The following is a 24,323-nucleotide window of genomic DNA, read 5'->3' on the forward strand; positions in this document are numbered from 1 at the left end:
GAACATGGGGGAAGACACCGTCTTGTTTTTTAATACAAAGTAGAGAGGGAGATGACAAGGAGAGAGAGAGCTTAGCTGGTGCCGTTTGTACTTTGCCATCATAAAGAGGTGCCACTCATATCTTAATAGTTTCCATTTTTTACATTTTTCAATCATCAAGCTTCCACCCACCATCCCTAACTCCAAATGGCAAAAAACCCCATTTTTTCTCATAGAAATAAAATAAAATAAAATAACACAAAATAATAATATAATAGAAAACAATAAAAGATCATATCCCTCTTTCTTTATACCCTCTACCAATAGTTCCAATTCCCCTCCACTCACCCTAGTGCCAACTCCATTCTCCTTTATATATAAATCTCACATCTCAAACCTTCTTCTACACTAACACAACCCCAATTACTTGCGGCTTATTTTTCAACAACAAATACCCCCCATTGGACTTGGGAGCTTAAACCAATCCCTTTCAAAACCTTCTTCTGTAGAGCAAAAAAAATTCATTTTTTCATGGCTTCTTCTATTACAATATCCCCAAGAAAGCTACGCTATGATTTGTATTCTTATTCATACCAAGAGGATTCAAACACCCCATTAGTGATAAATGTTCTGGCTTCACTGATTGAGAGGAGTATGGCTAGGACACAAAGGATTGTGAACAAGTGTTCTGGTGCTTTGTCCAAAGCAATTAGAACAAACATCTTTGATTGTAGAGAGATTCCTGATATGACCATCCAATCCTATCTAGAGAGAATTTTCAGGTACACAAGGGCAGGACCATCGGTGTATGTTGTGGCCTATGTCTATATTGACAGATTCTGCCAAAACAATCCTTGGTTTCGGATCAATGCCAGAAATGTTCATAGACTTCTCATAACAACCATAATGGTGGCTTCTAAGTATGTAGAAGATATGTAAGTTCTCTTCTCCCCCCTTGTTTCTTTGTCTATCTTCTCAGAGGAATTTTCACAGATATAATTTTTTTTAGGAAAATGCTAACCAATATCTAATTTTGTTTAAAATATAAATAATAAAAATTTTAACTTAAAAAAATTATTAATATACACTCAGTGATTTTAAATAAATCTTTGATTGATTCTTTAAAGACACTGATTATCAAGAGTTTTTTTAAAATCAAATTTGAAACTTGTTTTTGATTATAATTTGGTAATAGGTTTGTTAAATTGAGACAAAGTTTGTTTCTTTCGGTCTCAATCATTGACAATACTAGCTAACAGCCAGGGAAATGGACATTTTGTTAGGTCACCTAGTTTTGGTGGATGTTGTTATTATGTGTGATAATTGGTCCCTTTTTTTGTTGTATCCATCTTTGCGTTTTTAAAATTTCTTGTATTGAAAACAGGGCATGATGTGATACTAAAGTGGCTTCTTTTTCTTCTTATGTGGCAGGAATTTCAGGAATTCATACTTTGCTAGAGTTGGGGGATTGACAAAAAATGAATTGAATGAGTTGGAGCTTGAATTTCTTTTCTTGATGGGTTTCAAATTGCATGTGAATGTGAGTGTATTTGAGAGCTATTGCTGCCATTTGGAGAGGGAAGTTAGCATTGGAGGAGGGTACCACATTGAGAGGACCTTAAGATGTGCTGAAGAAATCAAAGCAAGGCATAGAGAGGAAAGGGGTTACACACAAATCGCACGTGTAATGTTGTAGAATGGTTAGGAATTTTTGCTGTTTTTGGTTTCATTTTTTGGCCTTCAAATAAAGAAAGGTAGTTTATATGTACAGATCAGTGTAAATCAAAATGTTTGTTGGGGGATTGAGATTTTAGAACAGGTAAGCCAAAGCGAGAGCGATGTACAAATTTATGTTGTTTTATCAAAGCAAATAGTAAATTTTATCAAGAGTTTTGAGATTTTAATTATGTCTTTGTGTGTGCATTTTTTTAACCCTTTCAACTTAATATATTACTTGGCTTCGATTGAAAATGTAGGTGTCAATGTGAACATTCTGTGGACACTCAAGGAGGATACTCTACGGTGTTCTCATATTTTAAAGTATAGGTCATAGATGTGACTTAAAGAAAGAAAAAACATAAAAATAGGCGCAAGTGCTTTTAAAAAATAGATGTAAGTGATGAAAAAATTCATTTAAAACAATGTCTTAATATTTGGTAACGAAAAAACTTATTATTATCGCTTAATTTTATCGTCATAAACAATTAAAATTAAAATATATAAATTATATAAATAGAAGTTAATTTGAATAGCAAACGATTCGATATTGTTTAAGAAAGATTTTAAATTTAAATTTTTGTGTATGTAAAAATCTCCAATAATAAACTCATCACTTACATTTAGGCGCGACCTAAATCGGATCTGAATTAAACTAAATAAAAAACAAAAATATATATATATATATATATATATATATATATAAATTATATGAATCTTTTAAAAAATTACATAAATTTTTAATTGATTATGTGGATTTATGTGTTCTCCTCTTCTTCACATTTTCTATTTGAATATTTTGATTGAGACAGACACGAGTAAAAAATTTGATAGCACCATCAAATTAATTCATAAGGATAGAGCAAATCATTATAGTGCTCTAACAAACATGCTTAATCTATAAGCAAATCAATTGGGTGATAATCAATTCTGTGAGCTATGCGGAGCATTATTGAAATACTTGATTCTTCGATCGAAAAGTCAAAGTGGTTTAAGTTAAAAGAATTGCGATCTCATGAAAGAACAGCTACACAACTTTTCTAGTTAGCTACAATTTTGACAAAATTTACTTAAATTCAAGGGAGGTTGTTGAAAATATTTATGGGTTAATTATAAGAAGTAAAATACTCATTGGCGAACTATTTTTTAAATTATTAATATATATCATCACATGACCAAAAAAATTAATAACAGGAGATTTTTGTATTTAATTATAAGTGCCAACCTTTTGGTCTAAATTCAATTATAGGAAGATCAATTAATTAATCAATTATGTGGCACATGATGAAAATAATCATTAATCATGTTATAATTTTCCATATTTATTAAAAAAGTTATTTTTCAATTTAAATGAAAATATGGATCATGTTTTAATGGAATATTATGAGTGCTTTTGATAGCCCGGGCGTCCAATCCTGGAAAAGGGACTCGTTCCATATTTAATCATGCCATTGTTATAATAATCAAATCAACAATTTTTCTAGAGGAACAAAATCTACTATTATATGTAATCCTAAATTACTAATTCACCGAAATGAAATAGAGTTTAACATTTAACAAATCATTATAAGTCAATTTGTTTCTTAAGATAAATGTAGTTTTTTAGTAAATACTATTTGAATTAAAAAAAATCCCTACCTTAAATTAGACCACTGATTTTTTTTTTCTTAAAATTTGTTAATATAAAAAAAATTAAATTAAAATTTTTGAATCATTTCAAATTCTAACATATTACAATATAATCGATCATCAGTATAGAATTTTAAGGAAAATAGCAACATCAGGATGACATAATTTTTGTGATAATCTACATTCCACCGATCGCCATTTTGGCTGATTTCACGGAATCATATCTTTGATGACTTATTGCAAAACAAAATAAAATTTTATTTTCAATTACTAATAAATTATTGAAAGACGAACTTAAACATTTGGCACCTTCTGCCCATGCCTCCACACTTGAATTATTTAAAATAACAAAGAAATAGAAAACAAAAACATATTTATATGCATGTGAAGAGCTAGTTGCAAGGAAGTAACTAAGCAAAATGATGGCCCAGCATCACCTAAAGACCGGTGTTGTTTTTTTTTATTTCACCTATAATCATTACATTAGAAACCAAAAGAGAGAGGGAGAAAAATAATCTCTGAAATATGAAAATGATTTTTATGTTTGAACTTTTTTTTATTTTAGCTTTTATGTTCCTACAAATCATTTGTTTTAGTCTATCTTATTAACGTGATGTAATAATAAGTAATTGTGACACATCAATTTTGGAAGGATAAAAAATTTGAAAAATTTATATCTATTTAAATATAAGAATTAATTTCATATTTCAGAAAAAAGAAATCTAAAGTGTGAAGCATATAACAAAAAAGCTTTAGCTCTTGTTGAAGTTGACCATCCAAAGCTGTACTGTGTCTTTTATGTACGAATCAGCATGTCAATAATAGCATGGCTTTTTTTTATTATTTTAAATTTTTTGTGGATATGATGCATCACCAGCCAAAGACAAGTCCAATAGGCGCATGGAAGATGGACAGAGCATCTTCATTTTAAAGTGATTAAAGGACATTGAGCCTCTCTTCTTCCTTTCTCTCTGCCTACTTTGAGAAGGAAAGAAGAAAGCAATTTGACATAAAGCAAATTATTAGGCTTTAGATAGATAGATAACTGCTTGCTTTATGAGTCTTATAATAATTCTCTCTAGGATCTTACTGTATAGTTTTATTCCTATACAAGCCCAGCAACATTGCCTATCATAAGCTGTAAATTAAAATTATTTCTATCTACATAAACAATCTCTTGTTTTGATTTAGATCTTTTCTACACTTTAAATTATGTTAAATATTAGTTATTTCATGGTAGTTAAGGTAAATATTGTGATACTTTTTCATTAAATTAATGGTTGAAATAACATATCTCATAAAGTAATGTTGGGTTTTAAGTAGGAATGACTTGTCTGTCTTGTTTTGTTGAGTATTTAAATTTTCATACTAAACTTTGTCGTTCATAATTTTTTAATTGAATTAATAAAATATAAATGCAATTATAAAATAAAAAATATTCCTTAAAATACATCAAGTAAGATATAAAACTATAACAAAATTATTTATATAATGTTAAATAAAATATACTAAAATATCAAAGTATAGCATAATATATGTACAAAATCATTTGTCTAAAATATAAATTTTGATTATATATGTATGCACATGCATGCAAAAATAAATGAATACAAGTATTATTATACCCATCTAAATTTACTGATACTCATTCGTATCCAAATCCAAAACCTGTTAAACAGTATTCATCATGAATGTTTTTACATCTAATAATTTTAAGACTCACTCTCATCTTAATTCTAAGAATAGATGGACTTCATGTAAGAATTATCAAAAGAAAAACAAAATGTGTATGGATAAAGAAACTACTGTGTGGAGCTGGATCGGGCAACTGAACAGTTCAATATGGAGAAGCCGAACCCAATTACCAAATGGGACATGCACCTACCTAACTTACTTGAATACTTATTATATATGATGCGACAGTGGAACCACAAACAATACAGTTCGTGGACCTTATTGTCTATTCCAAAGGGGCGATTTTATGTGTTGCACATATCGTAATCTTTTGGGCTATACATGTAAATATAACTACCGAAAATTAGTGTCACTATCCCAATAAAATATGCATAGGTAGGGTCACAGAAAATATATATATAACAAAGAAAACAAAAGTGGGTAGATAAAACAAATGAAAAGAAAAAAAAAGTATATATATATATATATATATAAAAGAAAGTTTACCTATGTGTACCATCCTCCATGCCAATCATTGAATATAGAAATGGGAGCAAATCCCATTGTCTTCGTTAGAAAGAAACAATCTCTTTATTTTGAATTTTGATTTGTGAATATTTTAAGATTCTTAGTACTTGTTTGCTTTTGGAAAGATATATAAAGTATAAACATAAAGAAGAAAAATAAATCGTTTTATTCACTCCCTTCACTCTTTTTATCTTGCGAGTCGAAATCAATAAAGCATATGCAATGATATGGTGTATCGATTTCTGCTTAAATACAATTAAATGTTGTTTCAAATTAGAATTTGAATTAAATTTGTAGTTTTGCATGATTTGTACGTGTGAAGTGTTGTATTGTGATTTAAGAATATGTTAGTCATATTATTTAATGTGTAGTGATATAGGAGCGATCAACTTAAATGATGTGACAATATAGATAGATATATATTATTAGATGACATGGAATTATTCACACTTATTTATCTATTTACATTGTTTTAATTTTTAATTTTATTATATCTATAAATTTATTCTTATTTAAGTTTAATTCCTACCTATATTCAGTTATTTTTAATACAAAATAATTAACAATGTAACATAATTTGATAGACTAACATCTTTTATACATATCTTGTAGATAAATAAATATAATATAAATTATTTAATAATTTTTTAATAAGTAATTAAAATGAGTTTATTCAAATAACTGACTTGAACCCGTATGATAAATATAGGAGTTAGATTTATACTCGAGTCTGAAATAAATATGAACTTTTTATCTCAATCTGATCAAACTAGACATGAATGAAGCTTATAAAAAAAATTTTAAAAATAAATTTCACCTGTTTTGAATACAATTTTTATGAGTCCAAATTAATTGTATGCTACTCGTTACAGGCCAACCCGAATGGGTTAGGCAACTCATTTTACAAACTTTAAATTTAATTATAAAATTATTTATTGGATTAAAAATTTCAATAAATAAAATAAAATAAAAACAATATGTTATTTTGAAATATATAAAAAAAAATCTATTTGATTGCATTATTATACTTATTCAATTTTAATCAAAATTAACATAAATAATCAAGATAATATATAAATATAATTGAACAGTTAAATAAAAAAAATAAAATTATGATTGACATAAAGTTATTTACGGTATAAGAATTCATATAACTTATATTAACAAAATTAGATCTCTTTATTTTAATCATTAAATTTTATATAAACAGTGAATATTATACTTATACTTAAATCAAATATTATAATCTATTTCGATTATATGTCGTATATTTCATGCATGTGTGCACACATGCAGGTATAAGACATATTATGTGAAAAAAAAATGAAGCATATTAAATATTTGTGTGATTTTAATTAATTTTTAACTTTAATTATTTATGTATTTTAAAAATTTATTTGTTTAACTCTCGTATAAAATAGTTCATATACACGTGATCAGAGATATCAATTTGGAGTATAATAAATATAAGGTTTAATTACACTTTTATTTTCTTAACTATAATGTTTATTCAATTTTAGTTTCTTTATTTTCTTAATTTAGTATATTTATTTTTTATTAAATTATTATCTAATTTTTAACAAGAATCGTATACATTTTTCTTCCTCTTTACAATTTTGATTCCTCAACTACTATGTTTGGTCAATTTTAGTCCTTCAATTTTTAGTTGACTAATTTTAATTTTTTTATTTTTTAAATTTGACAAATTTAGTCTGCCAACTATTATATTTTTTCTTTCTCCTTTCTCTCACTTGGACTTTATCATTCCCACTATTACACTTCATCTTTTGTTATATTTCACTTCTACTCTTCCTCTATTGTTCCACTTTTCTTCTCAAACGTTTATATTGTTTTCTATGTCACCTCCACTCGCTTTTTTTATTTCTCATCTTTCTTAAAGATGCAAACTTTGAGCGTAGATTTGAGACTTGTTGTTTTGAGGAGTGTATATGCTTATATAGCTTGTAATAGAAATTTGACTTATTTTGAAGGAGAAGAAAGTATTAATAGAATTTTTTCGTTGGACATAATCAACACTTTGACTACTAGTTTATGATGACTTAGTAAATAGAGTGTTGTTCGCATTGGCACCTCCATGTTAGAGTCTATCCCTCCCATAATCTTCTTTGCTTGTGGAATGTGAAAATAAAGAGAAGGTAAAAGAGCAGAGAGTTAGAAAGAGTAGACATATCCAAACAAGATGGTGTTCATCATGAAGGATTAAAAAATGTATGATTTGAGAGAGGGAAGAGGAAGACCATAAATAAATGTCAGAGTCTAGTTAGAAAGAAATGAGAAATAAGAGCTCTATCAATAATGGTGAAATTTGATAAGGAAAAGAGGATGAAGAAGAGTTTTGTCAAAAATGACAGATTATGGCTAGGGAGAGAAGAGGAAAAAGAAAATTGTACGATTCTTGTTAAAAATTGTATGACAAATTAATTAAAGGACAAAATTTGTTAAATTAATAAAATATGAGGACAAATATTGCACAATTAAAATTTGAGAAATTAAAATAAAAAAATAAAAACACAATAGTCGGAGAACAAAAAGTGTAATCATATGGTTCTCGTAAAAATTTAAATGGTAACTTAAATTGAAAAAATAAAAAAGACTAAAGATAAAAAATGCAATTCAGCCTAAATATATTGCATGCATTCAATTTTTATTAATATTGTATTATTTTTTATTTCTATTATATATATATATATAATATTAATATTTATTTTATCATTTTATTTTTTTATATTTTGATTATTATTTTATTTTTGTTTTTACTATAATTTTCTCCCCATTTTTTTGTTGTCAAAATGAACCACCCTCTAACATGACCCAAATAAAGTCACCAGTCCAAATATCCTGTGGGCTTGACGGATATTCAAGCAGTGCTAAAACACGTGAAGTAAAAGCCTTACATCATTTAGTTTGACCCACTATTCTTCGGCCTACAAGTATCTGGCCCAGTCATTAGTAACCCATTCAATTTGCAGCCCATTGCCATTATTAAAAAAGTGAAAATTAATCAACAAAATTTTAAAAATAATAAAAAGTGGCCTGAAAGTTGAAAGAGGGGATATTTATTAGAAGTGCTATTATTTTATTTCAAAATTTAAGTTTGTAACCCGCAGAATAGTAGTAACCACAAACTTATCTAATATAAACCATAAAATCGAAGTCTAAGACAGTTTAACTCCGCTGAAAGTCCTCTTAAAGAGAACATATTATAATTTAACATAATGGTAATTTTATTCAAGGAGTAGTCTTCTCTTTGCTCAAGTCATATTATAGTTGATAGTTTTTTTTTTATGTACTAACACTTTTATCTCTAATTAATAACGTTTTTTTTGCTTTAAATGTAATTAAAATTAATTTTATTTTCTTAAAAATAAAATTATATATTTTAAATATAAGATAAAAACAGTTATAACTGTTATCCTATAATAAAAATATAGAAAAAAATAGAGAAAAATTGTATATCCATATTGTAAATCGATAAAAAAAAAAGTATATTAATTAAGAAAATATATTTTAATTTATGTAAAAAAAAAATTTAAGACAATATAAGTTATATATAAATTTCTTACAACTTATACATAAAAAAAATAATGAAAATCACATCTTAGAATTGTAAAATATTGCATTGGAGATAAAAATTTAAATAATTAAATATTTTACTATTTAATTTATTAAAGTTAGAAATATAATTAAAAAATTTTAAAATATGAAATTAATTTTATTTAAAAAATATATATTTAAATTACCTAGTAAAAGTAATTATCTAGTGAAATGAGTTATAATATAACATAATTTAAAAAAAAAATTTATTATATGAGATCTTAACTTAAGTTTTTACAATTTATAACGTATAAAAGTAAAGACGCTACACATTAATATTATAAATTATTATAATTAACTTGATTACTTGTTTAACTATTTGATAATTAAGGAGAGAAATATTTAAAAAAAGATATTTAAATTAGTCTATGAAATAATTATTCAACAAATTTAAGATGAATTATAAATTATTTTATTGATAAAATAAAATAATTTTAATGAGTAAAGTATTAATTTAATTCTCAAAAGTACATGATTGTATCAATTTTATTTCTAAAATTGTAAAAGTCTCAATTTAGTTCTCTAAGTTTCAAATTTTGTTTTATTTTAGTTCCTTAAGTTACTTGGCATTGACCAGGGCTTATGTGACACTAAACGAAATGTTAAACTGGTAATTACATATAACTGTTTCAAATTAGTCCACCAAACTTAAAATTATGTTTTAATTTAGTCTTTTACAATTTTCTCTTCTTCTTCATTCTTCCTCTAACGTTCTTCTTCTTCTTCTTCTTCATTCTTTAGCTTAAACATTTTTCTTCTCTACCAAAACCATAGTGAAAAGATTGATCATGTGTGGGGGAATTCAATCTAAAGGTTGTGCAATGTCTTCAAATTCACAAGAAAACTGTAGTGGATTGTGTTTCAGGAGAGTAGGTAGAGATGGAGTAAGGAGAAAAGAATAAAAAAGTATGTTCTTTCTATGGGAGAAGTAGACACACTATGGATACATGTTATAAAAAGCATGGTTATCCCTCATATCTCAAGAAGAATTATGCAATCAGCAATTATACGACTAAGAATGATGATGATGACAAAAAAAGAATAATATCTCAGAGATAGGAAAAAGTTCATGTTTAAATTTTTTTTTCAACAACCTAGACTAACAATCACATAATTAATCATTTTACTTCTATTACACAGGATTTTGATTCAAAACTATTAGGTATCATTTGTAACATTTTTAATCATTTGTGTTCTAACTTTTGGATCATCGATACATGAGCTAGTTATCATGTATGCAATTCTATTAATTAATTCCAAACATACAGAAAAATTAAACTCATTCATAGAAAACTATCAGATGGAATTTAAGTTACCACATCTATATTTGGAACTAGTTTTTTTTTCAAACATTTCTACTTGACAAATGTCCTTTTCATTCCTAATTTTAAACTTAATTTGATTTCAATGTCAAAGATAACTAAAGCTTTATCATGCAAACTATTTATTTTTTATGCTATTTGCCAAATTGAGGAAATCTACTTTGAGGATGATTGGTATAACTAGCATGCAAAATAATTTATACAATGAATCCTTCAAAATAGTTAGATTTTTTTTTTTATTTTAGAAATGTGTAAACACTTTTTACAATTACAGTAATGATGTGTGGCATTTAAGATTGAGTCATCTCTCTTATCATAAACTCAAAGATATACAAACTATGTACCATTTGTGAAATGCAATAAAGACAAAATTCTTTGTGAAGTGTGTTATTTAGCTAAACAAAAAGAGACTTATTTTTGCTAATTATAGTAGTACTTATGATGGTATTTTTTTGTTTGATACATGTAGATATATGAAGTCTTTTATTTGTTCCCTCCATTTTTTTGTCATAAATATTTTTAACCATAGTTAAAAATAATATTAAATGTACTTAGATTTACTTTATGAAACAAAAGAGTAAACTAACTTCTTTGATCCAAACTTTTGTTGCTCAAGTTAAGACTCAATTCAATAAAAGAATTCAAAATCATTATAATTGAAAATGACAAGAAATTCAACATGTGTGAGTGGTTTTAAAACAAAAGAAATTTTGTACCAAACTTTATGTGTTGAGACACCTCAACAAGATGACATAGTTGAAAGAAAGCATCAACATATTTTAGGTACTACTAAAGTTTTTATGTTTCAGACATACTTAAATAATTTTGAAATCATGTTAATCATGTTTTTTTTTTCTTATACACATGTTATCTACAAATTTTCTAAAAGAAAATTCATCTTATCAAGTTCTACATAATAAACTTTATGATATTTCTTATTTAAAAAGCTCTGGTTGTTTGTATTTTGTCTCTACTATTCATTCTATCATAACCAAACTTGATTAAGAGCTAGGAAATGTATATTCCTAGGATATCAAAGTAGTATAAAGGGTTGTATTCTTTATGATCTTAAGACTTGAGAAACTTTTATCTCTATATATATTTTGTTTTATGAACAAAATTTTTCTATGATAGATAAGAACAATAATCAACAATTTAAAGATAATGTTTCTTTAATACAACAAAACCTATATTTATATTAATAATAACCAAGCACAATAAGTTAATAATGGATATTATAATGCTATGAAAAATTCTCTGAGAGAGAAGACCTCAACCAAATTTGAAGGATTATCATTGTACATTAGCCACAACAGGCAGCTCATCAAACCATCCAAATATCATGTATCTTATTTTTTTTTATATTTCTTATAATAATTTATCTTATTTGCATAAATACTAAACTTTTGCTAATTTTTTTGATATTGAACCAAAGTCTTAAAAGGAAGTTGTTCAACATGGTTGTTGAAGATATGTTATTAATGTTGGACTGTAGGCTCTTTGGAGAAAAACCAGACTTAGGTTCTAACATTTTTTCTTTTTGGATAAAAGCTCATTAAATGCAAGTGAATTTTCAAAGTCAAGCATCATGCAAATAGGTCAATTAAGAGGCACAAGGACATATTAATTGGAGAAAAACCCTTTTGTCCTGTAATGAAGATGACAACCATCATACTATTATTTTTAATAACATCAATTTTTAATTGGCACTTACACCAATTGGACGAAAATAATGCCTTCTTATATGGCCATCTTAATGAAAAAGTATACATAAAGCCTTCACTATGTATTGAATTACAAAACAAGAAGGTAGTTAGTAAACTTACTAAGTCTATTTATAGACTTAGACAAGCTAAGAGAAAGTGAAATGCTAGTTTGACTAATGTTCTTATTTCATTATATTATTTTAAATCCATAATTTATTATTCTTTATTCATAAAAAGAACATCAAAAGGCTTCACAATTATTTTTACTTATGTTGATGATTTAGTGCTTGCTAGTGAGGATTTAAATAAGATCAATTTATGTTAAACAAACTCTTTATAAAGAGCTTGGCATTAAAAACTTTAGACAACTCAAAAAAAAAATTGAGTTTAAAGGTAGAGCCAAATTTTCTAAAAGCATTTATTTTAATCAAAAGAAGTATAATTTGGATTTGTTTCAAGCCTTGAGTTTATTGGCTTCAAAATCTTGTTTTACACCGATGAATCACACTCATAATTTTCATAAAGTTTTTTGGACATATGTTTGAAGATGTTACAAAATATAGAAGATTGTTTGGAAGATTGATTTACCTAACTAATAATATGCCAAATATATCTTATGTTGTTGACAAGTAAGTCAGTTTCTTGATTATCCTATTATTGCTTACTATCAAGTTGCTCTTAGGGTGTTGAAACACATAAAAAATGCACTAGAGAAAGGTCTTTTTTCTTTAGCCACATCAAACTTGAAATTCATAGGTTATACAAATTTTAATTAAGGTACTTGCATTGACTCACTAAGATCCATTTTGGGTTTCTATTCCTTTTTAGGACAATCTTTGATATCCTTAAAAAGTAAGAAATAATTTGTTGTATCCAAATCATCCTTGGAAGCATAGTATAAAGTCATGGCTCTAGCAACATATGAAGCTAAGTGGATAGTCTACCTTTTATAGGCATTCTATCACCATTACTAGTGATACTATTTTATGACAACAAATCAGCAAGATACGTAGCTGCAAATCTTATTTTTCACAAAAAACTAAACATATAGAGATGAATTGCCATATTGTTAAAGACAAAGTTGAATCAAGTTTTTTTCATATTAAAGTTTTGACAAAATCTTTAACTTTTAATCCTTCCCAAGTTTTTATTTCCAAGCTTTGAATGTATTATATATGTATTCTATCATGAGGAACATGTTACATGATATATTGTTTTCTAGAGTTATTAGTTATTAGTCTGATTTTAATTAACTTGTTATTAATTGTGGTTAGTTTGTTATTGTATCTATTTTTTAGTTTTATAAATAGCCTGAATTGTTCTTTCTCAAAGTAATTTTTCTTATAATCATTCTTTTCTTTGTTTATGTAATAAGAATTTACGTTCATTATTTTTATAGTTATTTTCTTTACTTTCTTCTTTCTACACATTGTACCGTATGTTTTAACAACCTTAAATAAAATTAAATATTCAAGACTGCTACTATTAAACATGTTTTATGAGATAAACTTGGATCTTAATACGATCTTTTCATTTATTATTATTTATACATTATGAAAGTTTTAAGTTTTATTTGAGAGTTTATATGAAAAAATAAGAAAATAATTTAAGAAATAAGAGAAAAATAAACTAAACGATTTATTAAAAAAATTACAAGTTTATGAGAGTTTAAATTTTTTAAAAAAAAAGTCTTCAACTCTCTTTCTACATTTTAAAAGCTTTTAAGCAAGTGTTAATATTAAATAAATTCTTCTCTATTTAAAATTTGCAATAAAGTAACTAGATTAATTTGCTTATAATTTTATTCTAATAAAATTATTTATTTTAAGAATTAAATTTTCAACATAATTAATTTTTTATTTTTTTAAAATATCACAAATACCTTTTTCAAAAATCTATACTAAAGACTATTTCAAGTAACTATTTTAATTAATATTTTTTAATAATGATATCAAAAGCACAGATCATCTTCTAGCTGAGAAAAATTTCTAAAAATTGGATTATTTTCTTTTTTAGTATATAGAATCTTAAAATCACTTTTCTTTTATCCTATCTACTAGTAACATTGGCCCAAACAACCCAATTTACCTAATAATAACTTAATTTTACATAACTAATAGTAGGATGATATTTATTTTTTCTTGGATTGAATAAAGTTAAATTTTCTTCTATTTTTTTGTTATTTACTCTATCTATTGAGTTTTTATTTTTGAAAGAGAATTTGTTTTAGAAATTATTTTCACACTCATTAAGATACGTGAATTATTTTATTAAACATTTTTGTTTATTTATTTATTTAAATATGTTTAAATTTAATTAGATCTAAATTCTAAATACTAATGCATTATATTATATTAAAGATATTTTTATCAAATAAACTAAATTTAAAGAATATTGTATTTCTAACGATCTTAATTTAAATTTTTAAAATTTGAATTTTGACACACTATATTACTAAAGATGAAAAAAATTGTTAAATTCAATCTTAATATAAAATTTAAATATTTTTATTTAAATAATAAAATACTTTTTATTAATAAAAATTCAATATTTCTTAAATTTATATAAATTTAAAATTATTTATACAATATTTGAAATTTTTTATTAAAATTAATTTTAATATAAATTTTAATTATTAAATATAATATTTTTAAAAATTGAATGCAAATATATTAAATATTAATAGAGAAAGTTCTATTGCTCGTAGTAATATTACTCGATTAAAACTCTCTCTAACAAAAAAATATGTGGAATAAAAATATATGTTTAAAATTTATATTAAAAGAAATTTAAGAGCTTATTTTCTTTTTCATGATTACATGAGATTTCTCCTGCTTTAAATATTTATTTTTTAAATTCAATCATAATTTATTTTTAAATATTATTTTTTCCGTAATATACCATTGTTTTTGGTATTTTCCTTAATATACTTTTCTACTTTATGTTTTGAATTTTATCGTATTTTATATAATATAAATATTTACTCTTATTTAATTTCTTAAAATATATTAAATTTTATAATACTACTACTTTTAATTTAACGATATCCAATATCCGTAAACTCACTTATAAATAGCAAAAGATGCACCCATTTGACCGGAATTCTAAATTACCGGCAAGCTCTCCGTCTCAAACCTCCGACAAGACGAACCTCACTGATCGGATTTAATTATTGCGGTTCGTCTCAATTTTTTGTTTCGTTTTCTTTCTTCTCGTTCCTCAGATTATTATATGTGCTTATCACGGATCTATGTTTTTCCCCTAAAATTTTAGGGTTCTGAAATTTAAGATTTATGTCGACGATTTGTTATTCTCCATTGATTTTTTTTTTTGCTGGAATTTTTTAATTGTGAATTTGACGGCTTTTTTGGTTTGAATTGTTTATTATATTAACTTTCATGGATTTCGTTGTATAATGATCTCTGATAGCTTTTATTGTGATTGATGTGGACTATGAGGGTGTGATCCAATTTTTGTTTTGTTTTCCGTTGTATGAGGTTTTCTCAATCTCTGCAATTGTAAGTTTGTTATAAGGGTTTGTGATTGTTTAATAGAGGGGCTTACCAATTAGGCAAAATTGATTGATTGTGTTTTGGGGTCTGGGTAGGGCTCCTGTGCTGTAGAGAACACATGGTTTTGCCGATCTTGAATTCTTAAGATTGTTATGTGATAAAATTTACAATGATGCACAGATACTTTAAAATTGTTATATCGTATTCGTGCTAGATACGGTGTCATGGCCATAGCATCCAAGCTTAATTGCATTACTTTAAAATCTTTTAAATATACATTTTTTTCTTAGATAATTAAGAGATTAATATTACTACTTGACTTTTTAAACTTGATTGTGATTATGTATTTTTAATAAATATTTTAACATATTAATGATCAATAGCAATACAATGATGATATCAAACTAATATAAATTTAGATATATTCAAAAAATAAAGAAATCAATAAAAATAGTAAAATATAAGTAGTTTATACAAAAAAAATTACGTAATATAATTTTGCTATTCCTGTATCTTAATTTTTAATATGGTAATGTATTTATGTTTGTCACCATATTGTATCGAATACTCATACCCATACCCATGCTACATATCACCATAACCTTTTGCTGGAAATGCATATCCACTTGTTGTTTGTCCGTTCATAGCAAATGTAATGATACTGGAGCAGAATAAAGCTTCTTAATTTTATGAACTTGAGAAAGTGAAAAAAAATAATTTTCGATTTCATAATGGAGTTTGCTGACACTCCCGAAAAAGCTCTAAAATGAATATGTACATGCCAAATCTTGATTTCTGTTGCTTATGAGATTATGTTACACAATACTTTTTAATTCTTCTGGTAGTGCTGTACTTTCGATTTTCTGTGTGATTGCATAACGAACCTGTTTTCAAAATGTTCTTGAGGTGAGTTATGAGAAGCTGAAATTGTACTTGTTGATTCTTTAGAAGGTTTTGTATGTTGGTGTTATTAGTTTAACATTCGTTATGTATGTATGAAATGCGTGTTTCAGAAAATGGCTTTAGGTGGAACAGCTCCCCCAAGAGGAAGTGCAGCAGCTACCGCAAGCATGAGGAGAAGGAGAGCAACCGGTGGTGGGGCCTCTGGAGGAGCAGCTGGAACTATGCTTCAATTTTATACTGATGACGCCCCTGGACTCAAGATCTCCCCAAATGTTGTTCTTGTAATGAGCATTGGCTTTATAGCATTTGTTGCCGTCCTTCATGTGATGGGCAAGCTGTATTTTGTGCGTAGGGAGGCTTAGGGAATACATCAAGAAGTTAGGTTCATTTCGGACTTTTTAATACACAGTTTCTGTTTTGCAATTTAGATATTCTGTTGATCCACCCATTCCTTTGCTTTTGTTTTATGGTACAATCCTTTACTATTTTTTAGCCATCAAAATACTTTTTATCGTAAGCAAAAAAAGCATTCCTATTGCATCGTTTTGTTTTTGCACTTGTTGAAGTATGCTTTAGTTTCTTTTAGTCACTTCTACTTGAAATTGAAAACTATAGATGTTAGAATTGTTGGTGTATATCAATTGCCAACCATATATGACAGTCAGATTAACTTATTTTGTTCACCTTTGTTTATAAATTCGAGACCTATGCATAGCTGAATTTCTAGTTGATGCATACCTTTTCTTCTAGTTATAATTGCCTTGTGAATGACTTGAGGCTGGTTCGGCAACACATATCTCTAAGAAGCATAATTGTCTTGCTATTTCTTATTTGATGAGCAGTCAGAAAACTTAGAATTAAGCCTGCAATTCTAAGCAACTCGCAACCTATTGTAGTTTACCATATCGATGTGGCAACATAAAAATTCAATACAATTTAAACAAATATTTTGTTAGGGATGCCATAACATCTACCATAAACTATCATATTGATTTGAGGGTCACGTAAATCTGTGGTACAATTCAAGGTTAACCTCAATAGATTGCACAATTTTTTACACCGTCAATGAGTTGCCACCTGTTCCTGCATGAGGCACCGAACCACTTGGTTGGTTTTCTCCTCCTGAATATCTCCAGGAGCATTATAGTACAAATCTTTGATAGATAAAATTCCCTTGGATCCGTACTCCTCATTTCTGTACCCATTGCTATCGTCAATAGCTTCAGAAGAGGGGGAAAAAAAATCACCATAAAGTTTCTTAAATTATGATAGATAATTGTAACAATAACACAAAGTTCTTTCTTGCAAATTTCTGAGTGTTGAATGACTTGCTAACCAAAATATAGAGTTGAATTATTTTAGTTCTATATGATGTAGACCCCTGTGAGTTGGTAACCTTCAAGTTTTAATTGTTTAGAAATGCCAGCTATTTGAATCCGAGCACTCGTGACATGTGGGGAGGCATAGACCCGGTACACGAAATGAGATATGCTTTACACCCTTAAATTAATTATATTATCGTTGAAAAATTTTAAGACAATTATTTTACTTATAACATTTTTTGCAGTAGTTTATATACACGTGTGTGTCTAGTGTATTATGATAAAATTAAAGCAAAAATAATATACCAACTGAAGTTAGTTCAAGGATAACATGCTTGATTCCTTTTAAATAAAGTCTTGAGTTGGAATATTGTATATGAAAAAAAATTCTCATTGAAAGAGTTAATCCCATCATAATGTAGATGTTTCCTTCTATAATGCTACATAGTATAAATTGATTGTCGACGAAAATATAAAAAAAATTGAATAATAACTCTTGTAACGTAATTTCCATCAATCCTCACAGTTCTCTTAAAGTTTAATTTTAAAAATATAACATTAATATATTGATTCGTAACATTTTGTACGTGATTTCGTTGGTACTATTTAGCAATTTAGCAGTTCTGAGTGTAAAAGGTTACAAAATAAAAATATCATTAGCAATTAAAATAAGCAAAATTGATATTCGTTCTCTAAATTTAATTTAACTTTCAATTTACAGTTCTTTTTTCACAATTCGTATTAATATTTTTCCTTTTTTTTTAAAAAACAAGTATCGTACAGCGTCATCCGAAAAGGTTGTCTCAAAAGGGAAAAATGTTGTTCGCACTCGTGATTCTGGTTTGACCAACAAAGCAATGTGCCACACCATGCACACCATAGAAACTCTCCCCCATGGGCCATGCAAAGCATTCAATAGAAAAAAGCTTCTCCGCTGTCACACTCTCTTTTACTCTTTGCCTTTAATTGTAACTAGAATAAAAAGAAGCTGTGGAAAAAAAAAAAACTGGAGTTGGAACCATGATTATATATTTATACTTATTTATAAATCATAGTCAAAACAAACTCTTCTATTGATTCCAACTTTAGTTCACAAGCAACAGCACCCACAATTACTGATTGATTCATTTTACACTCTCAAGAAGGCTTCTACATTTTTACACACGTGTGATCTTTTGTTTCTGATTTTCTTATGCAAGTTATGAAATAAAAACTAATAAAGTGTTGAAACTCTCTCGAAAGTTCCTTTTTTTTTTCAATTTAATTATCCATTATAAGAAATATAATTTGAAGTTACTAAAATTGTGTGACATGTATAAAATTTGTTATTAAATTTATGATATATATGATTAATTTTTATTTCATTGGAATTTTTTTTTTTTTATAATGGTGACAAAATTATAAGTCCATTATAATTTTACATACAATGAAAAAAAATATGTTTGTCGTAAATAATTTTCATTAATAAAAAGTATTAGTGACAGTTTTTTTTATCAATCATTGTTAATATTAAACTTAATATTTTACTAATAAGAAAACATAATTCTTCACTAAAATAATTTATATTTACAAATTATGATTAGGGATAATACTTGTACACTTGTAAATAAAAATTTAAAAAAATGATTGAAATTGTAAATTAAATAAGCTAAGAAATAATATAAACTTATTTATATTTATTATCTATAGTACTTTAAATTTAGTCCATAACTTTAAGCTTACATAAAATAAATATTTAGTATTAAATTAAAATTATTTTATAATATATGTAGACTACAAAATAAATGCATAACATGAATTTAAAAACAATAAAAATACTTCAAACATAGATTTATATGAAATGTTATATAAAAAATAATTACATAATAAAATCAAATATTATAAAGATTACAGTGGTGAATCAAATAGTCAATTAAAATATGAATTATTTTATCAATATAAAATTAATTAATCTTTTAAATCGGTACTAATTTAATGACAACTTGAGTTACAATGACTATCGGCAACAATTTAAAATATCATCACAAACTTATTACAGTAAAAACTTTTAATAGTTGTTATGGTAATTATTATTGTTACAATAAATATAAATTTTTGCAATATCTTTAACTTCAACAAATTCAAATATGCACAATGAAAAGAAAAGTCAATCTTTAAATTAATTTAGTAAAATGTTTAGATAAAAGGCTATATTATAAATAGTTTTAAATTGAGTTTTCAAGAGGTCTAAGTGGGAATTTAGTTAAAAGAATGTGTCAAAGTTGCAATAACACCAAAAGTAGCATTAGAATTGATTTAGAAAACAAATGGACTTAAAATGAGATCATTCTCCAAGCCTCTATCATAGATCCAGATGTTTCGGGCATTTATCTCCTTGTCGTACTCAAGATAAATATAGTTTTATGTTGACTCACACACAAGTTTTTGCAAAATGAAAGGCTCACAATGTGCAATGGGAACATAGAATAAATAGACTCATTCAGATACGCGTATAACATTTCATATAAAGTACCAAATATACACATATATTAACCATTTTAAAAGACAGAACATGTAAAATGAAGAAAATGAAGAAAATAAAGAAAGTAAAATGTTTAATTTTAAACAAAACTAGCTTGATCACAAATTAAGATTACTATAAAGATGAAAAATGATATATTTGGGGGTGGAAAAGAAATATAAACCAACCGACAACAAAGGAGAAGCATAGGTAAGTTTCCTTGGTTTGGAATTATAGGGATATGAATAGATATGGTAGTTTGAACCACTCTCTTCTCCCTCCACTCACTAATTCACAAAAGAGACACAAAAAAGAGAAAGAAAGCACACACTCTTAATTTCTCTCTCCATCCATCACATACATACACACTCCACGGACCTCCTTTGGTACCTTTGACAGGCGGCGCCACTACCACAAAGTCGTAGAAAAAGTCTCTCACCCTCTCACCCTTTTTCCACTTGTCACCACACTCTCTTGCTGTCAAATAACTCTTGCATTTCTCTCTCTCATCCACAAATCAACCCAACCAATACTCCAACTAAAAACTAGGACTACTACCCCTTAATTTTCACCATACAACCCTATAACAACTATCACTACAAGAACAAACTCACCCTTTTTTTATTCTTAACTCACTTCCTAATCTCATCTATCTGTCTCTTTCTTTCATTCCTTCCTTCACCCTCTCCCTCCCCCTTCTTTCTTCTTCTTTTTTTTTTTTTACCATTCAACCTATTAACTCTCATAATTATATGGCTTTGATTGTGGATCAACAATCAAACTTCAAGCATTTTTGTAAAATTTGCAAGAAAGGTTTTGGTTGTGGAAGAGCTTTAGGAGGACACATGAGGGCACATGGCATAGGAGATGAAAGTGGTCACATGGATGACGATGATCAAGCAAGTGATTGGGAAGATAGGCTTGGTGGAAATGTGCCACCGAGCAACAAACGCATGTATGCTCTAAGAACAAATCCTAATAGGCTAAAGAGCTGTAGGGTATGTGAGAATTGTGGCAAAGAGTTCTTATCATGGAAATCTTTTCTTGAACATGGAAAGTGCACCTCAGAAGATGCTGAGTCCCTTGTCTCCTCTCCAGGCTCTGATGCTGATGATGGTGGCGTTGGTGCTCGTAGAGGATGTGGTTGGTCCAAAAGGAAAAGGTCTTTGAGAACAAAGGTTGGTAGCTTCAATTACAATTGCCCATCAAGCGAAGAAGAAGACCTTGCAAATTGTTTAATGATGTTATCGAATGCCATTGTAGATCCTCTTGTGGCTGAACCTGAAGAATCTTCTGCCTCAGCTAGCAAAGAGGAAGAAAGAAGAAATCCCATGAATTTCATTTCACCATTGTCATGCAAAGTTAATAACAACAATAACAACAACAACCTCATTGATAACAAGGCCAAAGGGGTTGCCAAGGGCTTGTTTGAATGCAAAGCATGCAAGAAAGTTTTCAATTCCCACCAAGCATTGGGTGGCCATAGAGCAAGTCACAAAAAGGTTAAAGGTTGTTTTGCTGCAAGACTAGACAACCTTGATGACAATCTCACCGAGGATGATGTCATTGCACATGAAGAATTCTTCCCTACAAAATCAAACTCCGCCCTCCAATTTGACCACGGCTCTAACCCCACATTAGCCTCTTCCTCTAAGAGAAAATCCAAAGTTCATGAATGCTCCATTTGTCATAGGAGCTTCTCTTCAGGACAAGCATTGGGGGGTCACAAAAGGTGCCATTGGATCACTTCAAATGCTCCTGACACATCCACATTAACAAGATTTCAACAATTCCAAGATCACATGGATCAAATACCAAAGTTTGATACCTCTTCTGAGCCACTTGATCTCAAGTTAGACCTTAACCTTCCTGCACCCACTAATGACCTTTCAAGAAGGAACGTGTCTACGGAAATTTACTTGCAACCATGGCTTGCAACAAAGGATCTTAAAGATGATAACAATAGTCAGTGTCAGAGTCTTCACAACCATAATAACAATGTTGATAATGACAACGATGAAGACAAGAATAATAATAATAACTCAATGCAAAACGTGGATAATGAAGCTGATAGTAAGATCAAGTTGGCGAAACTTAGTGAGCTTAAGGACATGAACATTGCTGGTAGTTCTTCGCCATGGTTGCAGGTTGGAATTGGTTCAACCACTGATGTGGCCACTGATCACTGCTGATTTACAAAATTTTTTAACAAAGCACTTTGAGCACTACTGCATTCAGTAAGTGCTTTGGAATTTTCTTTTTATATTTTTTATTAACAAAGAAAATGTAAGTATTTATACAAACATGATCACAGTTTAATGTGTTTATCATATATAACTTACACTTTTCTTTTTCTTTTTATTCTTTTGTACATTTTTATGATATGAAATATTCTGAATAAATTAAAAGATTAATTTTTGCGCAGCATCTTGTTTTTTTTCTTTTGTTTCAAAGCTTTTTTTTGTTCATTTTGGCTTTGTCAGATTCATGAGAAAATACTTTCTTTCTGTGTAACTATACAATAGGGAGTGCTTTAGTGTTTTATGATATCAGAAAACCATTTTTTTCCAGTTAAAAAAGTGCCACTAACACAATTCCTCTAAGACAAGCAAAAGTTTGCCAAAGGTATGGTGTATCTACATAATTTAAACAAAGTCGTACACACAAACATTGTGAGTTCTTATGCTTGTATTTTAAAAATATTTAGGTTTAATTGCATTTTATTTATTTATTTCAATTTATGTGTGATTTTAGTCTTTATAATTTTTTTAACTACTAAATTTTTCTATTTTTAAAATTTTTCAAATTAATTTTATTTTACTTAAAAACCACACATTATTATTATTTGTCCAAATATTTAACGAGTTTATGATAAATTTATTATATATAAAAATATGAAATGTTTAAAACAACAAAAATCAATAAAATTTTGACAAGATTTAAAATAATTTAAGATGTAAGATTAATATTCAAAGATGATTTTTTGTATATTTTTATGGAAAATTGATGTTTAATTGATATGATTTAAGGATACGAAAGTTTAAAATAATTTAATTGATTCAATATATATTAAGATTTAAGTTTGAAAATATTAATAAAGAAATTAAAAACATAATTTTAAAAATAAAAGAATTTAATCAACTAAAAAATGAAAAAAAATATCATGTCAAAAAGATAAAAATATAATTATGGAAATATTTTTCATAGGAAAAAATGAAAAGTTGAGATGGAGTTTGAAGAGTAAGATACGGGATGGTGACCTGTACGTTTTCCATATTCCACGCTCTGCCACGATTTGTTATTTCCTTCCCTCATACAAAGTTACCTCATCCCTCAGTTGACCATACTTTACGTGGCCGTAGCGTTTTCTGAGCTAGCTATTGACTTTGAGGGGGGATGACTAGCAATAGACTCTCCCTAACGTCTTTTTTTAATTATTAAAAATTACAAAAATATAAAAATATTTAATTCAAAAATAAAATCCATATAATTTTTAATAAATAATAAAAAGTGTGTTAAAAAATCAAATTAAAAATATATGTTACGAAGTTACATTAAATTTACCAAATGTTTATTTTAAGAACTTCTATACTAAATTAAAACATCCTTTTTAATTTTATTTCTGAAGTTATACGACAAGGTTTTTCAATTTTGTATAATAAATGAATAAATTAAATTATACAAAAATAATTAACAAATTATTAATCATTTTTATATTTTTATGTAATAAATAATTTTTAATAATTTTTTTTAAAAAATTAATTATCATGTGTTCATAAGCTTATGATAAAAAAAATTGTATAACGAGCATTTTTCATAAAAGCAATAATTGTTATTTAAATTTTTTTTATAAAACATTTGCTTGTTAAACAAAAAAAATATTAAGTAGTACCTCTCATATAAAGGTTATGTTAGTG

General features: G+C 27.2%; 3 protein-coding genes across 3 annotated transcripts; all 3 read left to right on the forward strand.

Annotated features, from left to right (window-relative positions):
• Nucleotides 1-407: 407 nt before the first annotated feature.
• Nucleotides 408-1,774, forward strand: LOC113850544 (cyclin-U2-2-like). The gene is made up of 2 exons (XM_027481111.1): nt 408-914; nt 1,411-1,774. The coding sequence occupies exons 1-2, from the start codon at nt 511-513 to the stop codon at nt 1,673-1,675; spliced, it is 669 nt and encodes a 222-aa protein (XP_027336912.1). The 5' UTR covers nt 408-510; the 3' UTR covers nt 1,676-1,774.
• A 13,444-nt stretch (nt 1,775-15,218) lies between these two features.
• Nucleotides 15,219-17,026, forward strand: LOC113850542 (protein transport protein Sec61 subunit beta-like). Its single transcript, XM_027481108.1, has 2 exons — nt 15,219-15,346; nt 16,695-17,026. Exon 2 carries the CDS (start codon nt 16,698-16,700, stop codon nt 16,944-16,946), a length of 249 nt encoding a protein of 82 aa, XP_027336909.1. The 5' UTR covers nt 15,219-15,346; nt 16,695-16,697; the 3' UTR covers nt 16,947-17,026.
• A 4,132-nt stretch (nt 17,027-21,158) lies between these two features.
• On the forward strand, nt 21,159-22,598 carry LOC113850982 (zinc finger protein ZAT9-like). The gene has a single exon (XM_027481483.1). The coding sequence runs from the start codon at nt 21,159-21,161 to the stop codon at nt 22,596-22,598; it is 1,440 nt and encodes a 479-aa protein (XP_027337284.1).
• The last annotated feature ends 1,725 nt before the right edge of the window (nt 22,599-24,323 follow it).

This window comes from Abrus precatorius, unplaced genomic scaffold, assembly GCF_003935025.1.
Source record: "Abrus precatorius isolate BTA unplaced genomic scaffold, Abrus_2018 Scaffold9, whole genome shotgun sequence".
NCBI classification, from domain to species: Eukaryota; Viridiplantae; Streptophyta; class Magnoliopsida; order Fabales; family Fabaceae; genus Abrus; species Abrus precatorius.